Source organism: Delphinapterus leucas, chromosome 17, assembly GCF_059928025.1.
Source record: "Delphinapterus leucas isolate spDelLeu-1000000601 "Yukka" chromosome 17, BTC_Dleu_Yukka2, whole genome shotgun sequence".
Classification (NCBI taxonomy): domain Eukaryota; kingdom Metazoa; phylum Chordata; class Mammalia; order Artiodactyla; family Monodontidae; genus Delphinapterus; species Delphinapterus leucas.
Genome location: NC_143145.1, coordinates 56,870,525 through 56,893,200, shown reverse-complemented (window position 1 = coordinate 56,893,200; position 22,676 = coordinate 56,870,525). Strand labels below are relative to the sequence as shown.

Below are 22,676 nucleotides of genomic sequence, written 5' to 3'. Positions count from 1 at the left end.
AGATATTGATGCATTCAAGATATTTTTCAGGGTGCAGAGGAACCAAGGGAAAGGTTCTCAGCTTAACGAGAGCGGCCGGAGAATTATGGTGCTCACATTTTATCAGTTGTGTTAAGCAGGACAGTATATTCACCTAACTTTTTTTGTTTGTTTGTTTTTGCGGTATGCGGGCCTCTCCCTGTTGTGGCCTCTCCCGTTGCGGAGCACAGGCTCTGGACGCGCAGGCTCAGTGGCCATGGCTCACGGGCCCAGCCGCTCCGCGGCATGTGGGATCTTCCCAGACTGGGGCACGAACCCGTGTCCCCTGCATCGGCAGGCGGACTCTCAACCACTGTGCCACCAGGGAAGCCCCACCTAACTTTTTAAAAAGTTGCTACTATTATGTTGCAGTCATTTGGGCAAGGTCTTGGGGTTTCATTGGTGACCTAGGCAGCCAAAGTTGCCATCTTCGTAGAAATAAAGGATTGGAGGAAAGAGAAAACATTAAATGAGTAATTGAGAGTCATGAGATTAGTGTGTGATATAACATATTGTAGGGGGGAGACCTGAACCATCTAGCTGTCAAGGAGCCCTTTCTTGAGGATGTGCTGAAAGATAAGAACTGAAAGTTCACTGGATAAAGTAAGTTTAAAGCATCTATGAACTATGGCATTGAATGTTTCAGGAATGGAAAGAATTTAAGTTTGCTGGAATACAAAGTGCAAGAGGGAAAGTGGTGAGAGGAGTGGAGAGGTGAGGTGGAGTGGTGGGTAGATGTTACATCCTGTGAGGGCCTCTGGGGCATACAGGGAGTTCATACTTAGGCTAAAAGTAATGGAATGCCACTGAATGGACTTGGCAAAGGACTGATGTGATCAGAGTTGTGTTTTTGAAAAACTGGAGGGCCTTACATTTTAGGGCAGATAGGAGGGATCCTGTTGCCAAAGTTGCATGGCCAAAATGGCTTTGTCTTGGTGAAGCCCTGATGTGGGATTTGGTGGTGGTCACCTTATGGCAGAAACTCAGCTGTTTGGTTACACACTTGCTAAGTTCTGGTTCTAAGTCAGTTTCCGAATTCTGGGCTTTTCCTGCCACAACCCTGCCTCCACATCAAATCACCTGTTAGCCCCATATCATCAATTCCTTAATGGTTCCAAGGCTCGCTCACACCTAATGATGACACAGATCTGCAGGATTGCCAAACCCTTGCTTGTAGCAAGACCATCACCGTTGTCATTTGTCACTAAGCATGGCTGTGTTCGGCCAAATTCTCCAGACTACTCACAGCAGGTTGTAGTGCCCTTGGAGAATTATACTTTGTCTTGGCTATTGATTCTCTTCTTTCTTTCTTTTTTTTTTTTTTTTTTTTTTTTTTTGCGGTACGCGGGCCTCTCACTGTTGTGGCCTCTCCCGTTGTGGAGCATAGGCTCTGGATGCGCAGGCTCAGCGGCCATGGCCCACGGGCCCAGCCGCTCCGCGACATGTGGGATCTTCCTGGACCGGGGCACGCACCCGTGTCCCCCGCATCGGCAGGCGGACTCTCAAGCGCTGCGCCACCAGGCAAGCCCTGATTCTCTTCTTTCTAAAAGGAAATGATCAGTGAGGCAAATATTACAAGGAGAATTGTGACTTCTTACGATAGGGAACGGAGAGCCCTAATATCTTTGGTTTTTTCATAAACTCACAGTGTGCCAGGTTTTATAACAGCACTTGGTCTTCTAGGACTGGACTCAAGAATGTCAGGGGTTGGGGAGCTCTAGAGAGTTCTCAGAGAGAAGACTAAATATGAAATTATTAGTCTTTTCAGCCATGCCTTCCATCCAGTAAAAAGTATTTACTTGTTTTTGAACAAATATTTATTGAATAGCTTAGTACTGGTAATCAACAGGTGAATCCAAAGTGAGTAAAATTTCTTACTAACCTTAAAGAGCTTATGATCTAATATGAAAAAGGAGGCAGTATACGATGCTAAAACCAAGAAGGAATGAGCAAGGTGAGGCAGCCTTTTGCGCTTAGAGTGAGACTATACCTTATGCCTTCAGTCATCTGTGGTCGAGAGTACAGAAGGGACCCTGAACACTGCTTCTGGCAAGATGCTCCTCCCTCCCCGCCCTCCAGCATTCGTTGCCCCCCACCACAGTACTAGGACCACCAGGATGGAGCCTGCCTCTCCTCACAAGAAGCTCGGTCATGATCTCCCTCCCTCTAATCTCCATATGGCTCCTCTGTGCAACCCATATTCTGACCACACCCTACTTCTCCCAAACTCCCCAAACACTTTCACTCTGCCCTTAGGAACTGAGTCATTCATTAGCAAAATCTTTATATCAGTGCTTTTTCTGAACAATCCCTTCATGTTTCTATTCTAATTAAAACCTGACTCTTGAAGAACCTTACTTCCTCTGCAACCCTCTCTAAGTGGTTATTTTCTCTTCCGGATCCACCACTGGGCTTGGAAGCAGGTTAAGTGTCCCCCTGTGTCCTCCTTTCTTCTTTCAGATAAACTTTCCCTACTCTTTAAAACAACCGGCTCTGAATATCATATCCTTAGACTAGGCCATGCTCTATCCCTCCTCCTAATAATCTTATTCTCCCCCTTACCTCAGCCCTCACTCCTAAGGACATATACTAGACCTTATCATTATTGATTGCAAATCCCTCCCTAATCTCAATTTCAAGTATTCCATTTTCCAGTAACAATCCACTTTCCAATTTACTCCCTCTAGTACTAAACTCCAACAGATCATTCTCCATCAGTACCTTCAATCCACTAACCTAAGTGTTCAATGGCCTTCATGGTGTGACCTCCCCCCCACCCCACTTCTTTTCTAGACTTCTTTCTTGCTAGTCTTTGCCTTGGCCATTCTGCTGCAACCACCTGGGCTTTCTTGCTCTCATTTGAGTGTGCCTGGCATCCTCCTAGCTAAGGGCTTTTGCACTTGCTTGCTGTTCCCCTTCCAAAAGAACATTTCCTGATCACTTGTGAGCCTTGCTCCCTCACCTCTTATAAGTCTTCATTCCAGTATCAGCCAGTGAGTCCTTTGCTGATCACCCTATTTAAAATTGTACCTCTTTCCTCAGGACATTCTTTCCCTCTTCCCTGTTTAGGTTTGTTTTTTAATTTTATTTTTACTTTATATTGGAGTATAGCTGATTTACAATATTGTGTTAATTTCAGGTATACAGAAAAGTGATTCACTTATACATATACATACATCCATTCTTTTACAGATTCTTTTCCCATCTAGGTTATTATAGAATATGTAGAGTTCCCTGTGCTATACAGTAGGTCCTTGTTGATTATCTATTTTATATATAGTAGTTTTAATATGTTAATCCCAAACTCCTAATTTATCCCTTCCCCACACCTTTCTCCTTTGGTAACCATAAATTTGTTTTCAAAGTCTGTGAGTCTGTTTCTGTTTTGTAAATAAGTTCATTTGTATAATTTTTTTAGATTTCACATGTAAGTGATATATGTCTTTCTCTGTCTGACTTCACTTCATATGATAATCTCTAGTTGCAACCATGTTGCTGCAAATGGCATTTCATTCTTTTTTACGGCTGAGTAATATTCCATTGTATATATGCACCATACTTTCTTTATCCATTCCTCTGTCAATGGACATTTAGGTTGCTTCCACGTCCTGGATATTGTAAACAGTGCTGCAATGAATATTGGGGTGCATGTATCTTTTCAAATTGTGGTTTTCTCTGGATATATGCCCAGGAGTGGGATTGCTGGATCATATGGTAGCTCTATTTTGAGTTTCTTAAGGAACCTCCATACTGTTCTCCACAGTGGCTGCACCAATTTACGTTTGCAGCAACAGTATAGGAGGGTTCCCTTTTCTCCACACCCTCTCCAGCATTTATTGTTTGTAGGCTTTTTGATGATGGCCATTCTGACCAGTGTGAGGTGGTACCTCTTTGTAGCTTTGATTTGCATTTCTCTAATAATTTGTAATGTTGAGCATCTTTTCATATGCCTCTTGGCCCTCTGTATGTCTTCTTTGGAGAAATGTCTATTTAGGTCTTCCACCCATTTTTTGATTGGGTTGTTTGTTTTTTTGATATTGAGCTGCATGTGCTGTTTGTATATTTTGGAGATTAATCCTTTGTCCATCAATTCGTTTGCAAATATTTTCTCCCATTCTGAGGGTTGTCTTTTCATCTTGTTTATGGTTTCCTTTGCTGTGCAAAAGCTTTTAAGTTTAATTAGGTCCCATTTGTTTATTTTTGTTTTAATTTTCATTACTCTAGGAGGTGGATCCAAAAAGATCTTGCTGTGATTTATGTCAAACAGTGTTCTGCCTATGTTTTCCTCTAAGGGTTTTACAGTATCCAGTCTTACATTTAGGTCTTTAATCCATTTTGAGTTTATTTTTGTGTATGGTGTCAGGGAGTGTTCTAATTTCATTCTTTTACATGTAGCTGTCCATTTTTCCCAGCACCACTTATTGAAGAGACTGTCTTTTTTCCATTGTATATTCTTGCCTCTTTTGTTGTAGATTAATTGACCATAGGTGCATGGGTTTATCTCTGGGCTTTCTATACTGTTCTATTGATCTATATTTCTGTTTTTGTGCCAGTACCATACTGTTTTGATTACTGTAGCTTTGTAGTATAATGTGAAGTCAGGGAGCCTGAATCCTCCAGCTCTGTTTTTCTTTCTCAGGGTTGCTTTGGCTATTTGGGGTCTTTCGTGTTTCCATACAAATTGTAAAATTTGTTGTTCTAGTTCTGTGAAAAATGCCATTGGTAATTTGATAAGGATTGCATTGAACCTGTAGATTGCCTTGGGTAGTATAGTCATTTTGACAATATTGATTCTTCCAGTCCAGAAACATCTATTTATGTCATCTTCAATTTCTTTCATCAGCATCTTATAATTTTCAGCACATCTTTTGATTCTAGAACAATGGGGAGAGCTGGGAGAGCTTCATGGGCGGTTTGGCACTTCATCTGGGATTTGATGGTTACATAGAGTTTTATATTGTAAAGAAGAGGCTCCAGGCAAAGAAATAGACATTGTCCATGGCTTGAAGTCAGAAAGTAGGGTGAGCTGGGAACATTATTGGTACAGGGAAATGAATATGTACTTGTAATAATCCTTTTATTTCATAACTGAATCTCTTTACTCACTTTTACAAATGGCATATCAAAATTACAACTGTATTAATCTTTCACATCCCTATTTTAGTGAAATGTGTGGTTAGTCCATTTCTGAAGGACAAGCTAAATCTTAATGTTTCCTGTCAAATTTGGAATATAAATATGGTCCTAACATGGCAGACTTGACCATCGTTTTGCTCCATAAAATCTCAGGAAATGTACTTGTTTAATGGAAAAAGTCCTTCTTCAGGTGGATGCTACTTTGATTGAGCTTGTCCATCATCTTCATGTTTGAAAAACAGTGTGGTATCTTTGCTCTTGGGCTCTGCCATCACACACAATCATCTGCTGATGTGATCCTGGACACAATATTTTGTTTTGTGTTTTGTATAATGGCAGCATGGAGTAGGAATCTCTAAATTTCTCTTCAAGTCTGAGGTTTTTGGAATAAACAACAGAGCCTGATTTATTTAGAGCTAGGTGCAAGAAACTACATCACGAGCCTGTTTAACAACTATTAGCACACACTGTGTGCTGAATTCCGTATTACATAGGAGTCCCAGCACAGAAAGTCCTTGTAAATTTGTAGCACAATCATTGCATGTAGTGCGCAGAGATGACCAGAGGAGCAAAGGGACAGTAAGAAGGGCTGTGACCTTTCAGGTATGCTTCTCTTTCCTCATCTGAGGGAGTTATTGTCTAGAAATATCAGGTTGTATTGCTTAATGATGCACATTTATTTGTCCTTTGCACTGTCACTTCTAGTTACAAAAGTTACAGTGAGAGAAAATGAGCCAGTCATAAAAACTCATAGAGGAAAGCATCAAATTTTACTACAGTGTATGTGTAAGGTACTTAAAATATGACTTTCAGGTATCTTTGGTATGATTAGATATAATAAACTCCAGGGTAGCATAATGATTAATATCTTCTGAAGATTTTTAAAAATTCCTCCTAGGTAGGTAAAAGAATTATTGTAAGTATAGAAGAGGTCCAAATTACAGAAAGTACAGACTCTTCTCTTGTTAGTGTTCAATGTGGCATTTTTTTCATCTAATGCATAACTGAAATGAAACATAGTCTGTTATATTTTATTTTAGGGGTAGTTAATACCAGTTAAGCCAAGATGGTTCCTAGACTGTGGAGAGGGGCCAAGTTACTCCTTTCCTGTGGGTATACTTAGAGCTTTTGGCTCATTTTAACACAGCATTTGGTATAGTTGTACATTTTAAAAATAATTTCAAGTTCAAAGTTCTCTTTCTCCTTTAGATAAAGAAAGGTTTTATTTATTTTTGACACGGTATGTGTGTAGGGTTACCAGATTTAGCAAACAAAAATACAGGACATCAAGTTAAATTTGAATTTCAGGTAAACAAAGAATAACTTTTTAGTATAGACATGTCCTGAATATAGCATGGGACATACCTATACTAAAAAATTATTCATTAACTGGGTATCCTGTATTTTTTCTGGCAATCTACCTGGGTGACAGATTGTAAAAATGGCCAAAATCCTTCCTCTGTCTGTATCTACCCCTTTTGCAATGTGACTTTGCAGTTCTCCTCTCAAGAGGTGGATTTTATTTCCCCAACCCTTGTATCTAGGCTGGTCTTGTGATTTGGCTAGTAGAACCTGGCAGAAGTAATTATGTGCTAATTCTGGGCCTAGATCTCAAGAGCTTTCTCACTTCTGCTTTCTCCCTCTTGGAACCCTGTGCAGCCTCCAGGCCTAGGCTTGCCTTTTGGAGGATGGGAGACCACATGGATTAGAGACAAGCTGTCCCATCTGAGACTTCCGAGAGCAGCACCCCTGAGCCAGTCCAGCAGCTGACTACAGAGCGTCAACTACCCCAGCTAAGACCACAAGAACCATCAGCTGAACCTAGCCCAAATTGGCAACCTACAGAATCATGATTCCTATTTTAAGTCCTTAAGTTTTAGTTAGCAAAGCAAATTGATACAGTCTAACAATGCAAAGTGGAGCTGGGCATTTTTTAAGACTACAGAACAGCTCATAGGTTGTGCTGAATGTTGAGGGTCACAGATGAAAGTAATATAAGAGGTAATTTTTGTAATCCATTTTGAGCAAATAACACTTGTAATCAGAGGAAATTGCTTGTTGAGTAAACACTTGGGCCCACAGGGGAAAAAAATCACTTCTGTACAGAGACATTGTTTTGCTTCTTTAACCATTTAATGTTTATAAAGTGTAGAATGTCTGCTGAGTGCCTCCCTACTTTCTACTTCCTTCTCTGCAGACCTTTTAGGGTACCTTCCTTTTAACCAGCTTATTTTGCATTACGCCTTTGGTGACTGATTATTGAAGTGAGATCCAGGTGGGGGTGGGGGAAGAACTTTCATATATCACTGCATCATCAGTTAGCCAGTTAGTCAACAGCTACTTGTTGACTAGTCAAATGATAAATGAACATGGGCTCTCAAGGGTCCAGAGAAGAGAGTTGTCTTAGCAGTAGTAGGAGAAGAAATAGGAAAAAGCTCAGTCTTTATCTCTGGAGGCCACTAGATGTCTGGGTTTTGACTCTTGGTCAAGAAAAGGGCAGTAGGATTTTTGAGGTGGTATTTAAAGTGCTGAACTCTGCTGGTGACCACCAGAATCGGGTTTCACTGAAGGTTTTCAAGTGGCCTAACTGGTTAGTCGGCCTGCCTTTAATCTGTGGCTCCAGGGGTATAAGACCCCCACTGGGAACCTCAGCTCTGAACTCTCCTGAAGCCTAGATTCCTTACAAAGTATGGGTAGTTCAGTCCTGAAACAATGTGATCAGATCCTTGTGTGACTAAGGACACTGGGAGCTTGTTCATTGGATGTTAGCCAGACCCCTCAGTGCTTGCCTGGGCTCTTTTTCTCTTTCTGCATTGTACTGATTACCTTTAAATAAAATCCCTATTGAGTATGAGTATGCTCTGTGGAGTGTGATGAGCCCTTTCCAATATCCTAACTTAGGAAATCTTTGTACTTACAATGATCCACGGCAAGTTAATGATTACCATGTCCCATTTTCCTCATCTGGAAAAGGGTGAGGATGATAAAAATAATAACTACCTCATAAGGTTATTAAGATTAAATGAGTTAATAAAGGCACAGCACACAGAACAATATCTGGCACATATAAATGCTATAAATAATGTAAATGCTATATTATTAGTTTCAGCCTATCTGAATACTTAACATGGAGGACTTACTCTTGCCTCAAATTTTTTTCTCATGTGTGTGTATATGGTAATTGTTTCCTGTTCACTCACATATTATTTTAAAAAATCATGTTTGAAAATAGTTGCTTCTTAATTGTTCATATTAGTGGGTCATCCTGTGATGGGGCACATAATAATTAAAAATTAGTTTATTGTTTTTCTGCAGTTCAACGTTAGAATTTTTATTGGTCACATTCAGATGCCCTTGTGTGTGTTCAGAGAAATAGTACTAGGGTAACTTTTGCTTTCTTAATGATATTTGTGGGGGTTTTTGTTTGTTTTTTTCTGTTCTTCACATCTTTATTGGAGTATAAATGCTTTACAATGTTGTGTTAGCTTCTGCTGTACAACAAAGTGAATCAGCTATATGTATTCATATATCCCCGTATCCCCTCCCTCTTGAGCCTCCCTCCTACCCTCCCTATCCCATCCCTCTAGGTTGTCACAAAACACGGAGCTGATCTCCCTATACTATGCAGCAGCTTCCCACTAACCATCCATTTTACGTTTGGTAGTGTATATATGTCAGTGCTACTCTCTCACTTCATCCCAGCTTCCCCTTCTCGCCCAGGCCCTCAAGTCTGTTCTCTACGTCTGCGTCTTTATTCCTGCCCTGCCACTAGGTTCATCCATACCTCTTCTTTAAATTCCATATATATGCGTTAGCACATGTTATTTGTTTTTCTTTTTCTGACTTACTTCACTCTGTATGACAGATTCTAGGTCCATCTACCTCACTACAGATAACTCAATTTCGTTCCGTTTTATGGCTGAGTAATATTCCATTGTATATATGTGCCACATCTTCTTTATGCATTCATCTGTTGATGGACATTTAGGTTGCTTCCATGTCCTGGCTATTGTAAATAGTGCTGCAGTGAACACTGTGGTACATGACTCTTTGAATTATGATTTTCTCAGGGTATAGGCCCAGTAGTGGGATTGCTGGGTCATATGGTAGTTCTATTTTTAGTTTCTTAAGGAACCTCCATACTGTTCTCCATAGTAGCTGTATCAATTTACATTCCCACCAACAGTGCAAGAGGGTTCCCTTTTCTTTGCACCCTCTCCAGCATTTGTTGTTTGTAGATTTTCTTACATTTTTGTAACATCTTTATTGGAGTATAATTGCTTTACAATGGTGTGTTAGTTTCTGCTTTATAACAAAGTGAATCAGTTATACATATACATATATCCCCATATCTCTTCCCTCTTGCATCTCCCTCCCTCCCACCCTCCCTATCCCACCCCTCTAGGTGGTCACAAACCACCAAGCTGTTCTCCCTATGCTATATGGCTGCTTCCCATTAGCTATCTATTTTACGTTTGGTAGTGTATATATGTCCATGCCACTCTCTCACTTTGTCACAGCTTACCCTTTCCCCTCCCCATATCCTCAAGTCCATTCTCTAGTAGGTCTGTGTCTTTATTCCTGTCTTACCCCTAGGTTCTTCATGACCTTTTTATTTTTTTCTTAGATTCCATATATATGTGTTAGCATACGGTATTTGTTTTTCTCTTTCTGACTTACTTCACTCTGTATGACAGACTCGAGGTCCATCCACCTCACTACAGATAACTCAATTTCGTTCCGTTTTATGGCTGAGTAATATTCCACTGTGTATATGTGCCACATCTTCTTTATCCATTCATCCAATGATGCACACTTAGGTTGCTTCCTTGTCCTGGCTATTGTAGATAGAGCTGCAATGAACATTTTGGTACATGACTCTTTTTGAATTATGGTTTTCTCAGGGTATATGCCCAGTAGTGGGATTGCTGGATCATATGGTAATTCTATTTTTAGTTTTTTAAGGAACCTCCATACTGTTCTCCATAGTGGCTGTATCAATTTACCTTCCCACCAACAGTGCAAGAGGGTTCCCTTTTCTTCACACCCTCTCAATCATTTATTGTTTGTAGATTTTCTGATGATGCCCATTCTAACTGGTGTGAGGTGATACCTCATTGTAGTTTTGATTTGCATTTCTCTAATGATTAGTGATGTTGAGCATCTTTTCATGCATTTGTTGGCCATGAGTGTGTCTTCTTTGGAGAAATGTCTGTTTAGGCCTTCTGCCCATTTTTGGATTGGGTTGTTTGTTTTTGTGATATTGAGCTGCATGAGCTGCTTGTATATTTTGGAGATTAATCCGTTGTCAGTTGCTTCATTTGCAAGTACTTGCTCCCATTCTGAGGGTTGTCTTTTCGTCTTGTTTATGTTTTCCTTTGCTGTGCAAAAGGTTTTAAGTTTCATTAGGTACCGTTTGTTTATTTTTGTTTTTATTTCCCTTACTGTAGGACGTGGGTCAAAAAGGATCTTGCTGTGATTTATGTCACAGTGTTCTGCCTATGTTTTCTTCTAAGAGTTTTATAGTGTCTGGCCTTACATTTAGATCTTTAATTCATTCTGAATTTCTTTTTGTATATGATGTTAGGGTGTGTTCTAATTTCATTCTTTTACATGTAGCTGTCCATTTTTCCCAGCTCCACTTACTGAAGAGGCTGTCTTTTCTCCATTGTATATTCTTGCCTCCTTTGTCAAAGATAAGGTGACCATATGTGCGTGGGTTTATCTCTGGACTTTCTGTGTTGTTCCATTGATCTATATTTCTGTCTTTGTGCCAGTACCATACTGTCTTGATTACTGTAGCTTTGTAATATAGTCTGAAGTCAGGGAGCCTGATTCCTCCAGCTCCGTTTTACTTCATGATTGCTTTGGCTATTCAGGGTCTTTTGTGTTTCTATACAAATTGTAAAATTTGTTGTTCTAGTTCTGTGAAAAGTGCCATTGGTAATTTGACAGGGATTTCATTGAACCTGTAGATTGCTTTGGGTAGTATAGTCATTTTCATGATATTGATTCTTCCAGTCCAGGAGCATGGTATGACTCTCCATCTGTTTATGTTATCTTTGATTTCTTTCATCAGTGTTTTATAGTTTTCTAGGTACAGGTCTTTTGTCTCTTTAGGTAGGTTTATTCCTAGGTATTTTATTCTTTTTGTTGAGATGGTAAATGGGATTGTTTCCTTAATTTCTCTTTCTGATCTTTCGTTATTAGAGTTTAGGAATGTAAGAGATTTCTGTGCATTAATTTTGTATCCTGCAATCTTGCCAAATTCATTGATTAGTTCTAGTAGTTTTCTGGTGGCATCTTTAGGAATTTCTATGTATAGTATCATGTCATCGGCAAACAGTGACAGTTTTACTTCTTCTTTTCCAATTTGTATTACTTTTATTTCTTCTTTGATTGCTGTGGCTAGGACTTCCAATACTATGTTAAATAATAGTGGCGAGAGTGGACATCCTTGTCTTGTTCCTGATCTTAGAGGAAGTGCTTTCAGTTTTTCACCATTGAGAATAATGTTTCCTGTGCGTTTGTCATATATGGCTTGTCTTATGTTGAGGTAGTTTCCCTCTATGCCCACTTTCTGGAGAGTTTTTATCATAAATGGGTGTTGAATTTTGTCAAAAGCTGTTTCTGCATCTATTGAGATGATTATATGGTTTTTATTCTTCTGTTTGTTAATATGGTGTATCACATTGACTGTTTTGCATATATTGAAGAATCCTTGCATCCGTGGGATAAATCCCACTTGATCATGGTGTATGAGCCTTTTAATGTGCTGTTGGATTCTGTTTGCTAGTATTTTGTTGAGGATATTTACATCCATGTTCATCAGTGATATTGGTCTATAATTTTCTTTTCTTGTGATATCTTTGTCTGGTTTTGGTATCAGGGTGATGATGGCCTCGTAGAATTAGTTTGGGAGTGTTCCTCCCTCTGCAATTTTTTGGAAGAGTTTGAGGAGAGGTGTTAACTCTTCTCTAAATGTTTGATAGAATTGGCCTGTGAAGCCATCTGGTCCTGGACTTTTGTTTGTTGGAAGATTTTTAATTAGAGTTTTAATTTCATTTCCTGTGATTGGTCTGTTTATATTTTCTAATTCTTCCTGGTTCAATCTTGGAAGGTTATACTTTTCTAAGAATTTGTCCATTTCTTTTGGGTTGTCCATTTTATTGGCATATAGTTGCTTGAAGTAAGTAGTCTCTTAAGATCTTTTGTATTTCTGTGGTGTCAGTTGTAATCTCTCCTTTTTCATTTCTCATTTTGTTGATTTGAGTCCTCTCCCTTTTTTTCTTGATGAGTCTGGCTAAAGGTTTATCAATTTTGTTTACCTTCTCAAAGAACCAGCTTTTTGTTTTATTGATCTTGCTATTGTTTTCTTTGTTTCTATTTCATTTATTTCTGCTCTGATCTTTATGATTTCTTTCCTTTTACTAAGTTTGGGTTTTCTTTATTCTTCTTTTTCTAGTTGCTTTAGGTGTAAGGTTACATTGTTTATTTGAGATTTTTCTTGTTTCTTGAGGTGAGCTTGAATTGCTACGAACTTCCCTCTTAGAACTGATTTTGCTGTGTCCCACAGGTTGTGGATTGTCATGTTTTCGTTGTCATTTGTTTCTAGGTACTTTTTGTTTTCCTCTCTGATTTCTTCAGTGATCTCTTGGTTATTTAGCAGTGCACTGTTTAGCCTCCATGTATTTGTGTTTTTTACTGTTTTCTTTTCCTGTAATTGATTTATAATCTCATAATGTTGTGGTTTGAAAAGATGCTTGATACTATTTCAATTTTCTTTACTTTTCCAAGGTTTGATTAGTGACCCAAAATATGGTCTGTTCTGGAGAATGTTCCATGTGCACTTGCGAAGAAAGTGTATTCTTCCTCTTTCAGGTAGAATGTCCTAAAAAAATCAATTCAGTCTATCCGGTCTATTGTGTCATTTAAAGCTTGTGTTTCCTTATTTATTTTCTGTCTGGATGATCTATCTCTTGGTGTAAGTGGGGTGTTAAAGTCCCACTATTATTGTGTTACTGTCAATTTCTCCTTTTATGGCTGTTTGCATTTGCCTTATGTATTGAGGTGCTCCTATGTTGGGTCCATATATATTTATAATTGTTACGGTTTCTTCTTGGACTGATCCCTTGATCATTATGTAGTGTCCTTCCTTATCTCTTGTAACACTCTTTATTTTAAAGTCTATTTTATCTGATATGAGTATTGCTATTACAGCTTTCTTTTGATTTCCATTTGCATGGAATATCTTTTTCCAGCCCCTCACTTTCAGTCTGTATGTGTCCCTAGGTCTGAAGTGGGTTTCTTGTCGACGGCATATATAAGGGTCTTGTTTTTGTATCCATTCAGCCAGTTTGTGTCTTTTGGTTGGAGCATTTAATCCATTTACAGTCGAGGTGATTATTGATATGTATGTTCCTATTAGCATTTTCTTAATTGATTTGGGGGTTTTTTGTTGGTCTTTTTCTTCTCTTGTGTTTCCAGCTTAGAGAAGTTCCTTTAGCATTTGTTGTAAAGCTGGTTTGGTGGTCCTGAATTCTCGTAGCTTTTGCTTGTCTGTGAAGATTTTGATTTTTCCATCAAACCTGAATGAGATCCCTGCTGGGTAGAGTAATCTTGGTTATAGGTTTTCCCCTTTCATCACCTTAACTATGTCCTGCCACTCCCTTCTGGCTTGCAGAGTTTCTGCTGAAAGATCAGCTGTTAACATTACGGGGATTCCCTTGTATATTATTTGTTGCTTTTCCCTTGCTGCTTTTAATATTTTTTCTTTGTATTTAATCTTTGATAGTTTGATTAATATGTGTCTCAGCGTGTTTCTCTTTGGGTTTATCCTGTATGGGACTCTGCGCTTCCTGGACTTGATTGATTATTTCCTTTCCCATGTTAGGGAAGGTTTCTACTATAATCTCTTCAAATATTTTCTCAGACCCTTTCTTTTTCTCTTCTTCTTCTGGGACCCCTATAATTCAAATGTTGGTGTGTTTAATATTGTCCCAGCGGTCTCTGAGACTGTCCTCAATTATTTTCATTCTTTTTTCTGTATTCTGCTCCCTGCAGTTATTTCCACCATTTTATCTTCCAGCTCACTTACTCATTCTTCTGCCTCAGTTATTCTGCTCTTGATTCCTTCTAGAGTATTTTTAATTTCAGTTATTGTGTTGTTCATCACTGTTTGTTTGCTCTTTAATTCTTCTAGATCCTCGTTAAAGGTTTCTTGTATTTTCTCCATTCTGTTTCCGAGATTTTGGATCATCTTTACTATCATTACTCTGATTTCTTTTTTAGGTTGGTTACCTATTTCATCTTTGTTTATTTGGTCTTGTAGGTTTTTACCTTGCTCCTTCGTCTGTAACGTATATTTTTGTCATTTCATTTCTTTCTTTTTTTTTTTTTTTTTGATGGTGGGGCTGTATTCCTGTCTTACTGGCCTGACCTCCAGCCTGGGAACCAAGATCTTGCAAGCCATGTGGCACAGAAAAAAAAAAAAGAAAGAAAAGTAAAAAAGGAGCAATACAATAACAAAGAATAAAAAACAAAATAAAATTAGAAAGATTAAAAAAGATATTAGGAAAAATAGAAATATAATTGAAACAACTGCAACAAGGTAAAATAAAACCACAACAGAAAAAAAAAAAAAAAGGGGGGAGGTGGGAGGGAAACAAGCCAAAAGGAGCAGAACAATAACAAAGTACAAAGAATAAAATAAAATTAGAAAAATAAAAGATTTATTAGAAAAAATAAAAATATAAATGAATCTACAACAATGAATCAACAAGGTAAAACAGAACCCCATCTAAAAGAGGCAAAAAGAAAAAAAAAAGCCTTGGCTATGGGGGCGGAGTTTAGGCAGGGGTGGAACTTAGGCAGGGGTGGGATTTAGGGTGAGACAGGGCCTAGGCTGGTGGGAGGTGACATTTGAGCGTGAGGTTGGGCCTAGGGTAAGGACCCACGCAGCTGGAAAAGGCCTTGGGGGTGGGGCCTAGGCGGGGCAACGTTCAAGCGTGGGGTGGGGCTTCTGCTTAGGACCTGCGTGGAAGGGGATAGGCAGCATTTCCAAGGGGGGGGGGCCTCCTGAGTGTGGAGCTGCGGAGTTTGGAGGTAAGGCCCTGGGTGAGGGTGTGTGGGTGGAGTTTAGGCCCAGCGTGTTGGAGGGTGTCTCAGGGGGTCTCTGAGTGTCGAGGTGGGGCCCTGGGTGCGGGTATAGGGGCGGGGCTTGGGCTCTGCATGGCAGGAGGGAGGTTCCAAAGGCAGAGGATTAGGCCTGGGAGCCCAATAGGCTCCCTGGGTGCCTAAGTGGACAGAGAGAGCGCTGGCAGCATTCTCTTCTGTTCCTCTGCACCGCCCCCAGCCCCACCCCCATCTCCCCCATCCCCACTGGACCCCTAACCGTGGGTGGGCCCTGCTGGGTGTAGGAACTCCTCCCCTCCCCCAACCACCCTTCAGGGGTGCCGGTCCTGTAGGTCTGGGCTTTACTTTTGCTCCCCCTTCCTTGCCTCCCACTCCCTCAGGACCCGTGCAGTTGGAGGGGGTGTAGGTGGGCAGAGGGTCAGGCCTGGGATCTCAGCAGCCTCCCAGGAGCTCAAGTGGTCAGGGGAAGCCTGGCCACGCTCCCTTCTGATCCTCTGTCCTCCCAGTAGTCCCCCAATTTCCCCCTTCGAGCATGGGATCCCTTTCCCTCCCCCAGTTGCCCCTCAGGGGCCCCAGTCCCATCCCGCCTCCACTTCTCCTCCCCCCTCACTCCCCTGCATGCCACATATCCTACCCGGTTGCTGGGGGTTCATCCGGTCCCCTTAGGTGTCTGTGGTCCCCCACCGGTGCCAGGTAGGTGCCCTAGCTGTTCAGAGATGCGAATTCCGTGTCCTTCTAGTCCACCATCTTGACTCTGCCCCCTCTTAATGATATTTGATTTAAGCTAATGTGAGATTTATTTTGAATTCCTTGGAGAGCACACAGTGTAGGCAAGGAGATGGGTGGAGGAAGGAGGTCCTGCAGGGAAGGATGTCAGTGCTAACTCATACCGAGCAAGTGGAAACCAGGGCTGCATCACTAATGCAGATAGTTGGCAGGAGACAGCACACCCTTGGGGAATTTTGGGATGAGGTTGGGTGGATGTTCTGCACCAATAGCATTTAGAAGACTTGGTCAACAGAAGTGAGACTTAGTTTTACTTGAAATCAAGTACAGAATGCTGGAAGATCAACCCTGCCTTTTGAAGGGATCTGGATGAGGAAAAGAAAGCTTGGGGGAGCAGTTCCTGGGAATTTATAAATCCTCAGCTGTGAAAAGTGAAGAGAACATAGAAGAAGGAGACGTGGAGGACTCCATGTGTGGCAAAGCCAGATTATTTCAGCAGAAAACTCAGCGGTAACACTGAGGCCTGGCAGAGTAATAAAGGCAGACTCAGGGAGGCTGGGGCTGGCTCCAGCACTGGGCAGAGGGGTACCACATTTACTTTGGAGATTCCATTCACTCAGCTACCTTTTATTAAATACACACTGTTAGTTATGCTATCCTGGGGAGGAGGGGGGAACCCCACCTTATAAAAAATTTTCATTTTTAATCAGAAAATATTTTTGAAATTCATAGGGGAAAATGTCCACCCCATCCATGTTTTACCATATTCCCACACTCCCCCTCACATATTTCACATCTTTAAGCAAAGTATGAAGTTAATATTATCGAGAGTGGGTTGTGGACTTGGAGTCTATTAGGAAATAGATGATAATACCCTGGGGTTTTATGAAGAATGAATGAATGTAATATTAAGATTTGTTGAGAGAAGTGTGGTCAACATCTATGGAGGTTGCAAATCCATATTTCAACTATTGTTCTTCCTCATAGCAAAGTTGCTGGGAACTCTGGCACGTACCTAACAAATGAGCTGATATAATTTAAGGCTGGGCCTCAGTACAGTCACTCACAGCTCTTGCCCGGGTATGGTTATTTTACATCTCCATGGGCCTGTCTTATCACTGCCACTTGAATCTCCACAACGTATTCCTCATTCTTGTTTCCTGCTTCTCCAACCAACAGCTATTTTCAGCCATAGTTCATGAAACTAAGTGTATTAGTCTGCTGGTGTTGCCATACAGAATACCACAAAATAGGTATTTAACAATAGAAATTTATTTTCTCATAGTTTTGGAGGCTGGAAGTCCAAGATCAGGATACCTGAAGTTTTGGTTTCTCCTGAGGCTTCTCTCTTTTGCTTGCAACTGGCTGTTTTCTCACTGTATTTTTTTTTTTTTTTTTTTGGCTGCATGGCCCAGCATGTGGTATCTGAGTTCCCCAGCCAGGGGACCCATGCCCCCTGCAGTGGAAGCTTGGAGTCCTAACCACTGGACTGCCAGGGAGTTCCCTTGCTGTGTCTTCACATGGCCTTTTTTCTGTGCACCAGCAACCCTGGTGTCTCTCCCTCTTCTTATAAAAACAAGGACACCAATCCTATTGGATTAGGACCCCACCCTTATGCCCTTATGACCTAGTTTAACCTTAATTACCTCCTTAAAGACCCTGTCTCCAGATTTGGTCACATTAGGGTTTAGGCCTTCAACCCATGAATTTGAAGAGGATACAGTTCAGTCCCTAACACTAAGCATGGTTAGTAGTCTCTGCTGGTCCCTAAGCATGCTTAGTAGTCTCTGCTGGGGTCAAGTGGAGACCTGCCCACATGTAGAAGAAAAGCCTCATTGGCAGGACAGGCCCCAGAGAGCAGATGAAGTAGCAGCTGTATCTATAGTGGCTGCCTGTGTGGCTCAGATGTAACAGAGGCTGAAGGAAAGACCCTTGATTAATGGGGGTCTCACTTCTCCACTAGCCTATTTCTAGACACTACACTGAACTCAAGTCCATAAAATTGAGTTAATCGTGCTTCTCAGTTCATGGCACATCATCCTCATTAGTTGAGGCTCTTGATTTATTATTTTTTCTCACTTCATCTATTCCTATTACCACTTCCACGTTCCTTTCTCCCCATGGCCATCATCTCTAATGCATTTAACATAGTTTCTTAGACATGTATATATTTTTGAAATACATAGTGTTTTGTATATTTTTAAATTGTGAAACTGTAAACACCACTTTTGCTAATAACAAAGAGACACAGTGCTGAGAAACTTTGCTCCCTAAAATCACAGATTGTTAGAAACTTTTCTATCTGAAATCTTATCAGTCAGACTGAAACATTCCACGTTTGCCTGGAGAATCTAAGTCATTCTGACACAAGAAGCAGCCAGGTATACACCTTCAGATAAGGGGTTTCTGGACACAACAGTCTATGTTTATCTTAACTGAGTAGTTTCCAAGAAAACAGGACCCTGAGTCTGCTTGTTGGCCCAGGGCTGATGTTAACCCCTTTACATACAGTCTTGCTTTAATCTGAGCCTCTCAAAACATCACTTCATTTAAACTCTACCTAACCTCTACCTTTCTCCAATATCCTATCATAACTTGTCCTTTCCTGTGTTTGGTGGGACACTCACGTTTCCTCTGGTGAACGGTCTCCCTTGTTGCCGCAGGTTAATAAACTTGGCTTTGTTGGGCTACAGATTTGTCCCTGATAGTCTTGATCAGATAGGCTTAATAAAAATATACATGCATGGTATGACTAAAGATCTCATTCTTTTTTCTTAAGAAAATCCACACTAGTTTTTCAAAGAGATCTATCCATGTTGTTATGTGTAAATCTAATTCATTATTTCCAATGGCTGAATAGAAGTTCATCTTAAAAACACATCCATATGCCACATGCCATATTATTTTTATCCATTCTCCTAGTGTAGACACCCCAGTTGCCTTCCGTTCCTTTGTACTACAAACAATGCATTTCCTCTTGCATTTTCTTTTATGGCCCTGCTTGAGGATTTTCTGGGATATGTATCTGAAGTAGTATTGCCAAGTTCTAAGGTGTACTGCCAGAATAGTCGCTCCAATTTACATACTTGCCAGCACTTGGTATTATTGTCTACTTTCAAATGTTTTCCAGTTTGATAAGTATAAAGTAGTATTCCATTTTGTTTTTTTTGTTTTTTTTTTGTGGTATGCGGGCCTCTCACTGTTGTGACATCTACCTCTGCGGAGCACAGGCTCCGGATGCGCAGGCCCAGCGGCCATGGCTCACGGGCCCAGCCACTCCGCGGCATGTGGGATCTTCCCAGACCGGGGCACGAACCTGCGTCCCCTGCATCGGCAGGCGGACCCCCAACCACTGCGCCACCAGGGAAGCCCAGTATTCCATTTTTGTTCTGATTTGTATTTCTTTAAGTACAAGTAAAGTCAAGCATCTTTTCTATGTTGGTATTCTATTTATTTTGCTTCCATGAGTTGACTATTACTATCCTCGCTCCTTTAAAAAAAACCCTGGGCTTTCTGTCTTTATATTTACAAATAAAGCATAAGAGCTAGTCTTTGCCTTGTTATAATTTAAAATTAAGCAGAAGTTAGAGAACAGTGGAATGCTGTACTATGTGATAATCCCTTGAAATTAGAACTATCATGGGTTGATGTTTTTAGAGGCAGTGGGAGAGATTTGGAAGCATAGGAAAGAGGTAAGTGATGGAGGAGAGACACACTCTATACTGTGGTAGGTAGCATGGACAAATGCCAGAGGAAGAAAGGTAGGTGGTGGTTCCAGAAAAAGCAGGACGACCAGCTTCAGTGGAGGGTATGGTTGGGATAGTGGTAATTAAATTTGGACAAATACGATTTAATCACTAGGAGGGATTAATAGGTCCCTGAGCAGAGAAGTAGCATGGTCAAAAGTGGTTGCTATGGTTTGAATGTTAGTGTCCCTCACCTCTGCCTCTCCCCCTCCCCAGCAACTTTATGTATTGATATCCTAACCCCAAAGATGATAGTATTAGGAGGTGGGGCCTTTGGGAGGTGTTCTGCCCTCATGAATAGGATTAGTGCCTTCATAAAACAGGCTCCAGAGAGACCCCTTGCCCCTCCCACCACGTGAGGTCACAGTGAGAAGGAGCTTGCTGTGAACCATGCTGGGCCATGATCCTGGACTTCCCAGCCTGCAGAACTGTGAGAAGTAAATTTCTGTTGTTTATAACATACCCAATCTGTGGTATTCTTGTTATAGCAGCCGGAATGGACTAAGTTGTATTTTATAAAGCTCTAATTTTACCCATGGCAAAAGGATTGAGAAAGGTAGACAAGTGATTAGAGTTGATAGTTGGTAAAAAGTGATTATCTATTTGAATTGAACAGAAAATATGAACTGAGTTGTTAGTATTGAAGTTGAAAAAGAAAAGACAATTAGAAAGATTTAAGAAAGAAAAAGGATTTGGTGACACTAAGCAAAGGAAGAGTTACTAATTATTCTTAGATTTGAGTCTGAGAGACTGGGAGAATGAATATATCTAAAAAAGGATAGTTTGGGAGGGGAAATAAATGACAGGGGAAGAACATAGAATGTAAGGAGAAAACATATGATTCACAAGTTCAGGACTTTTCTCCTTTGTTTTTTTTTTCCTAGTATCAGACTTTTTTCAGTCCCTATTTTTACCTTTTCTTTCTGGCTCTTCTAATCACTCTTGATAAACTCCCATTTATAAAGTAAACACTATTTAACAGTTTCTCTCCATTCCCTTAAATCCTGAAAAACACCACCCAACCTTTTGTAAAAGTTGTCACGTTTCTGTGATACTTGAACACTATATTAAAAAATGGTGAGTACCAAATGATACATTTTATTCTAGTGATTAATTTTACATGGTTTGCTGAATGCATCTATGTTGTAGGCTTTTTGGCTAATATAATTTGTTAAAACACTCTGCAAAGTGCTGTTACAATGACCATCTTCTGGGACTTGGAAATAGCCTTATTATACAGAATTTAATATTATACCCTAAGGGCATTTATTAGAATGGAATTCTATATGTATTATTACTTCTGACAGCAGCCTGGCTCTTTTAGCCTCTTCACAGCTTGAGACTTTGGTAATTATGCTAATGTTAGCTGATTCATGAGGACAACTTCCTAAAGTGCACTTAATTAACTCGGAGATTTTGTAAACAGCTGTACATGTAGTTTCTGCAAATTGCAGGGATATGTCAATCTGACATGTGTACAGTCTGCCTTCCTAACCTCATTACTTTTTACTAAAGCTGAAAACAAGAAGCTCAAACCTGACGTCTTCTGAAGTAAATGCTTGCAAAAGTTTCTGAGAAATGTCACTTTAGCCTCCATGAAGATGGGGACAATCTGATTCCTCCTGTTTGAGTCTGTTGAGCCAGATGAGCCTTTTAAGTTGATATGAGGGAAAATATTAAAGTTTGTTTCTTTAGCAAAGGGTACAGTTTTTCCAACACGTTGCTGCAATGTGATTTTGCTTGTGGGTTTGTTAGTAATGCTGACCAGCAGTGCTCTTCAGGGGAGTCCTCTGCAAGTTGGGTTTTACATCCATCGGCTCCCTTGTTTGCTTCCCTTCAGTCCCAGCTGCTGGGTTGATTTGATACTTGACTGACTCATCACCCTGCCTTGAATGAAAATCACCCAACTTTTGACATTTTATTAAAATCTCGTACTCCCAAAGTAAGAGACAAATTCATATACATGGAACATTTAACCAAGACTAACAGTGCGATGCAAGACTTTAACACACACACACAATCACACACTCACAAAATTAAGAGAAAAAGTTAGTGAATCATTTCAGAGCCAAGACCAACCTAATCAAAATGGAGAGAAGAAACATCATCAAGAAAGAACAGTAGAAAAATAACCTACTATATGTAATTAGGAGAAATACCAATTGCGCAAAGCTAATGACAACGGAGAATAGGGATGGTTTTTTTAAATAATCTTCTTATTGCCAATGCAGAAGATCACACTCTCTAGGATAAATCCTAGAAACTAAGCTAGGGATTTGCCTACGGTTTCTCAAGGGTCCCGGCAAGGTCTTTTCCTCTCATTAGTTTAAGCTACCATCCTGACTACAATCTCTTTGGGAACTAACTAGATTGTATCTAAAGATAATCAAACGTTTATGGCTTAGCCTTTTCTTTGACTTCAATCATCAGAACCTCTTCCCCAGCCTCCGCAGAAGGAGCCATGCTGATGATGAGTGATTGACGGGTAGTTCCTCTGGGTAAAACTGCCCTTCTAATTGACTGGTGCGCTTCCTCTGCTGTAATAGAACTTGTTCGACATTTGAATGTTTCAAGTGGTTTCTCTGCTGGCTGTCTTCCTTTATCTTCATATTTTTTTCCTTTATGCTCTTCTCCTTCAGAGTTTTCACTTTTTTTCTAGAAGCAACAGTTATTGAAAAGAATTGGTATTGAAATCATAATCAAGGGCATTGGAGTCTTTTGATTAATATGCAATAGCTAAGGATCACCACTAAGACAAAGACTGTCTGAATTAAGTTAATAAGGGAATCATGTCTGCCATTGACTATCATTTAACTAAGTTTTCTGATGTGCTGGAGAATGGAGCTGAGCTATCATATTTGAATTCGGTGTTAGTCTACGTCGCCTTTTTCTCCCTGCCAAGGAATTCACTTCCTA

The 22,676-nt window shown here is 40.3% G+C and overlaps 1 protein-coding gene across 1 annotated transcript in view; it reads right to left on the bottom strand.

Moving 5' to 3' along the window:
* Positions 1-20,889: 20,889 nt before the first annotated feature.
* The window catches only part of CNGB3 (cyclic nucleotide gated channel subunit beta 3), a 129,950-nt gene continuing 128,163 nt past the window's right edge, over positions 20,890-22,676 (bottom strand). The window contains exon 18 of the mRNA XM_089898592.1: positions 20,890-22,415. Within this exon, the coding sequence (XP_089754718.1) occupies positions 22,155-22,415 (261 nt within the window). The 3' untranslated portion in view covers positions 20,890-22,154. The remainder of the gene's footprint in view (positions 22,416-22,676) is intronic.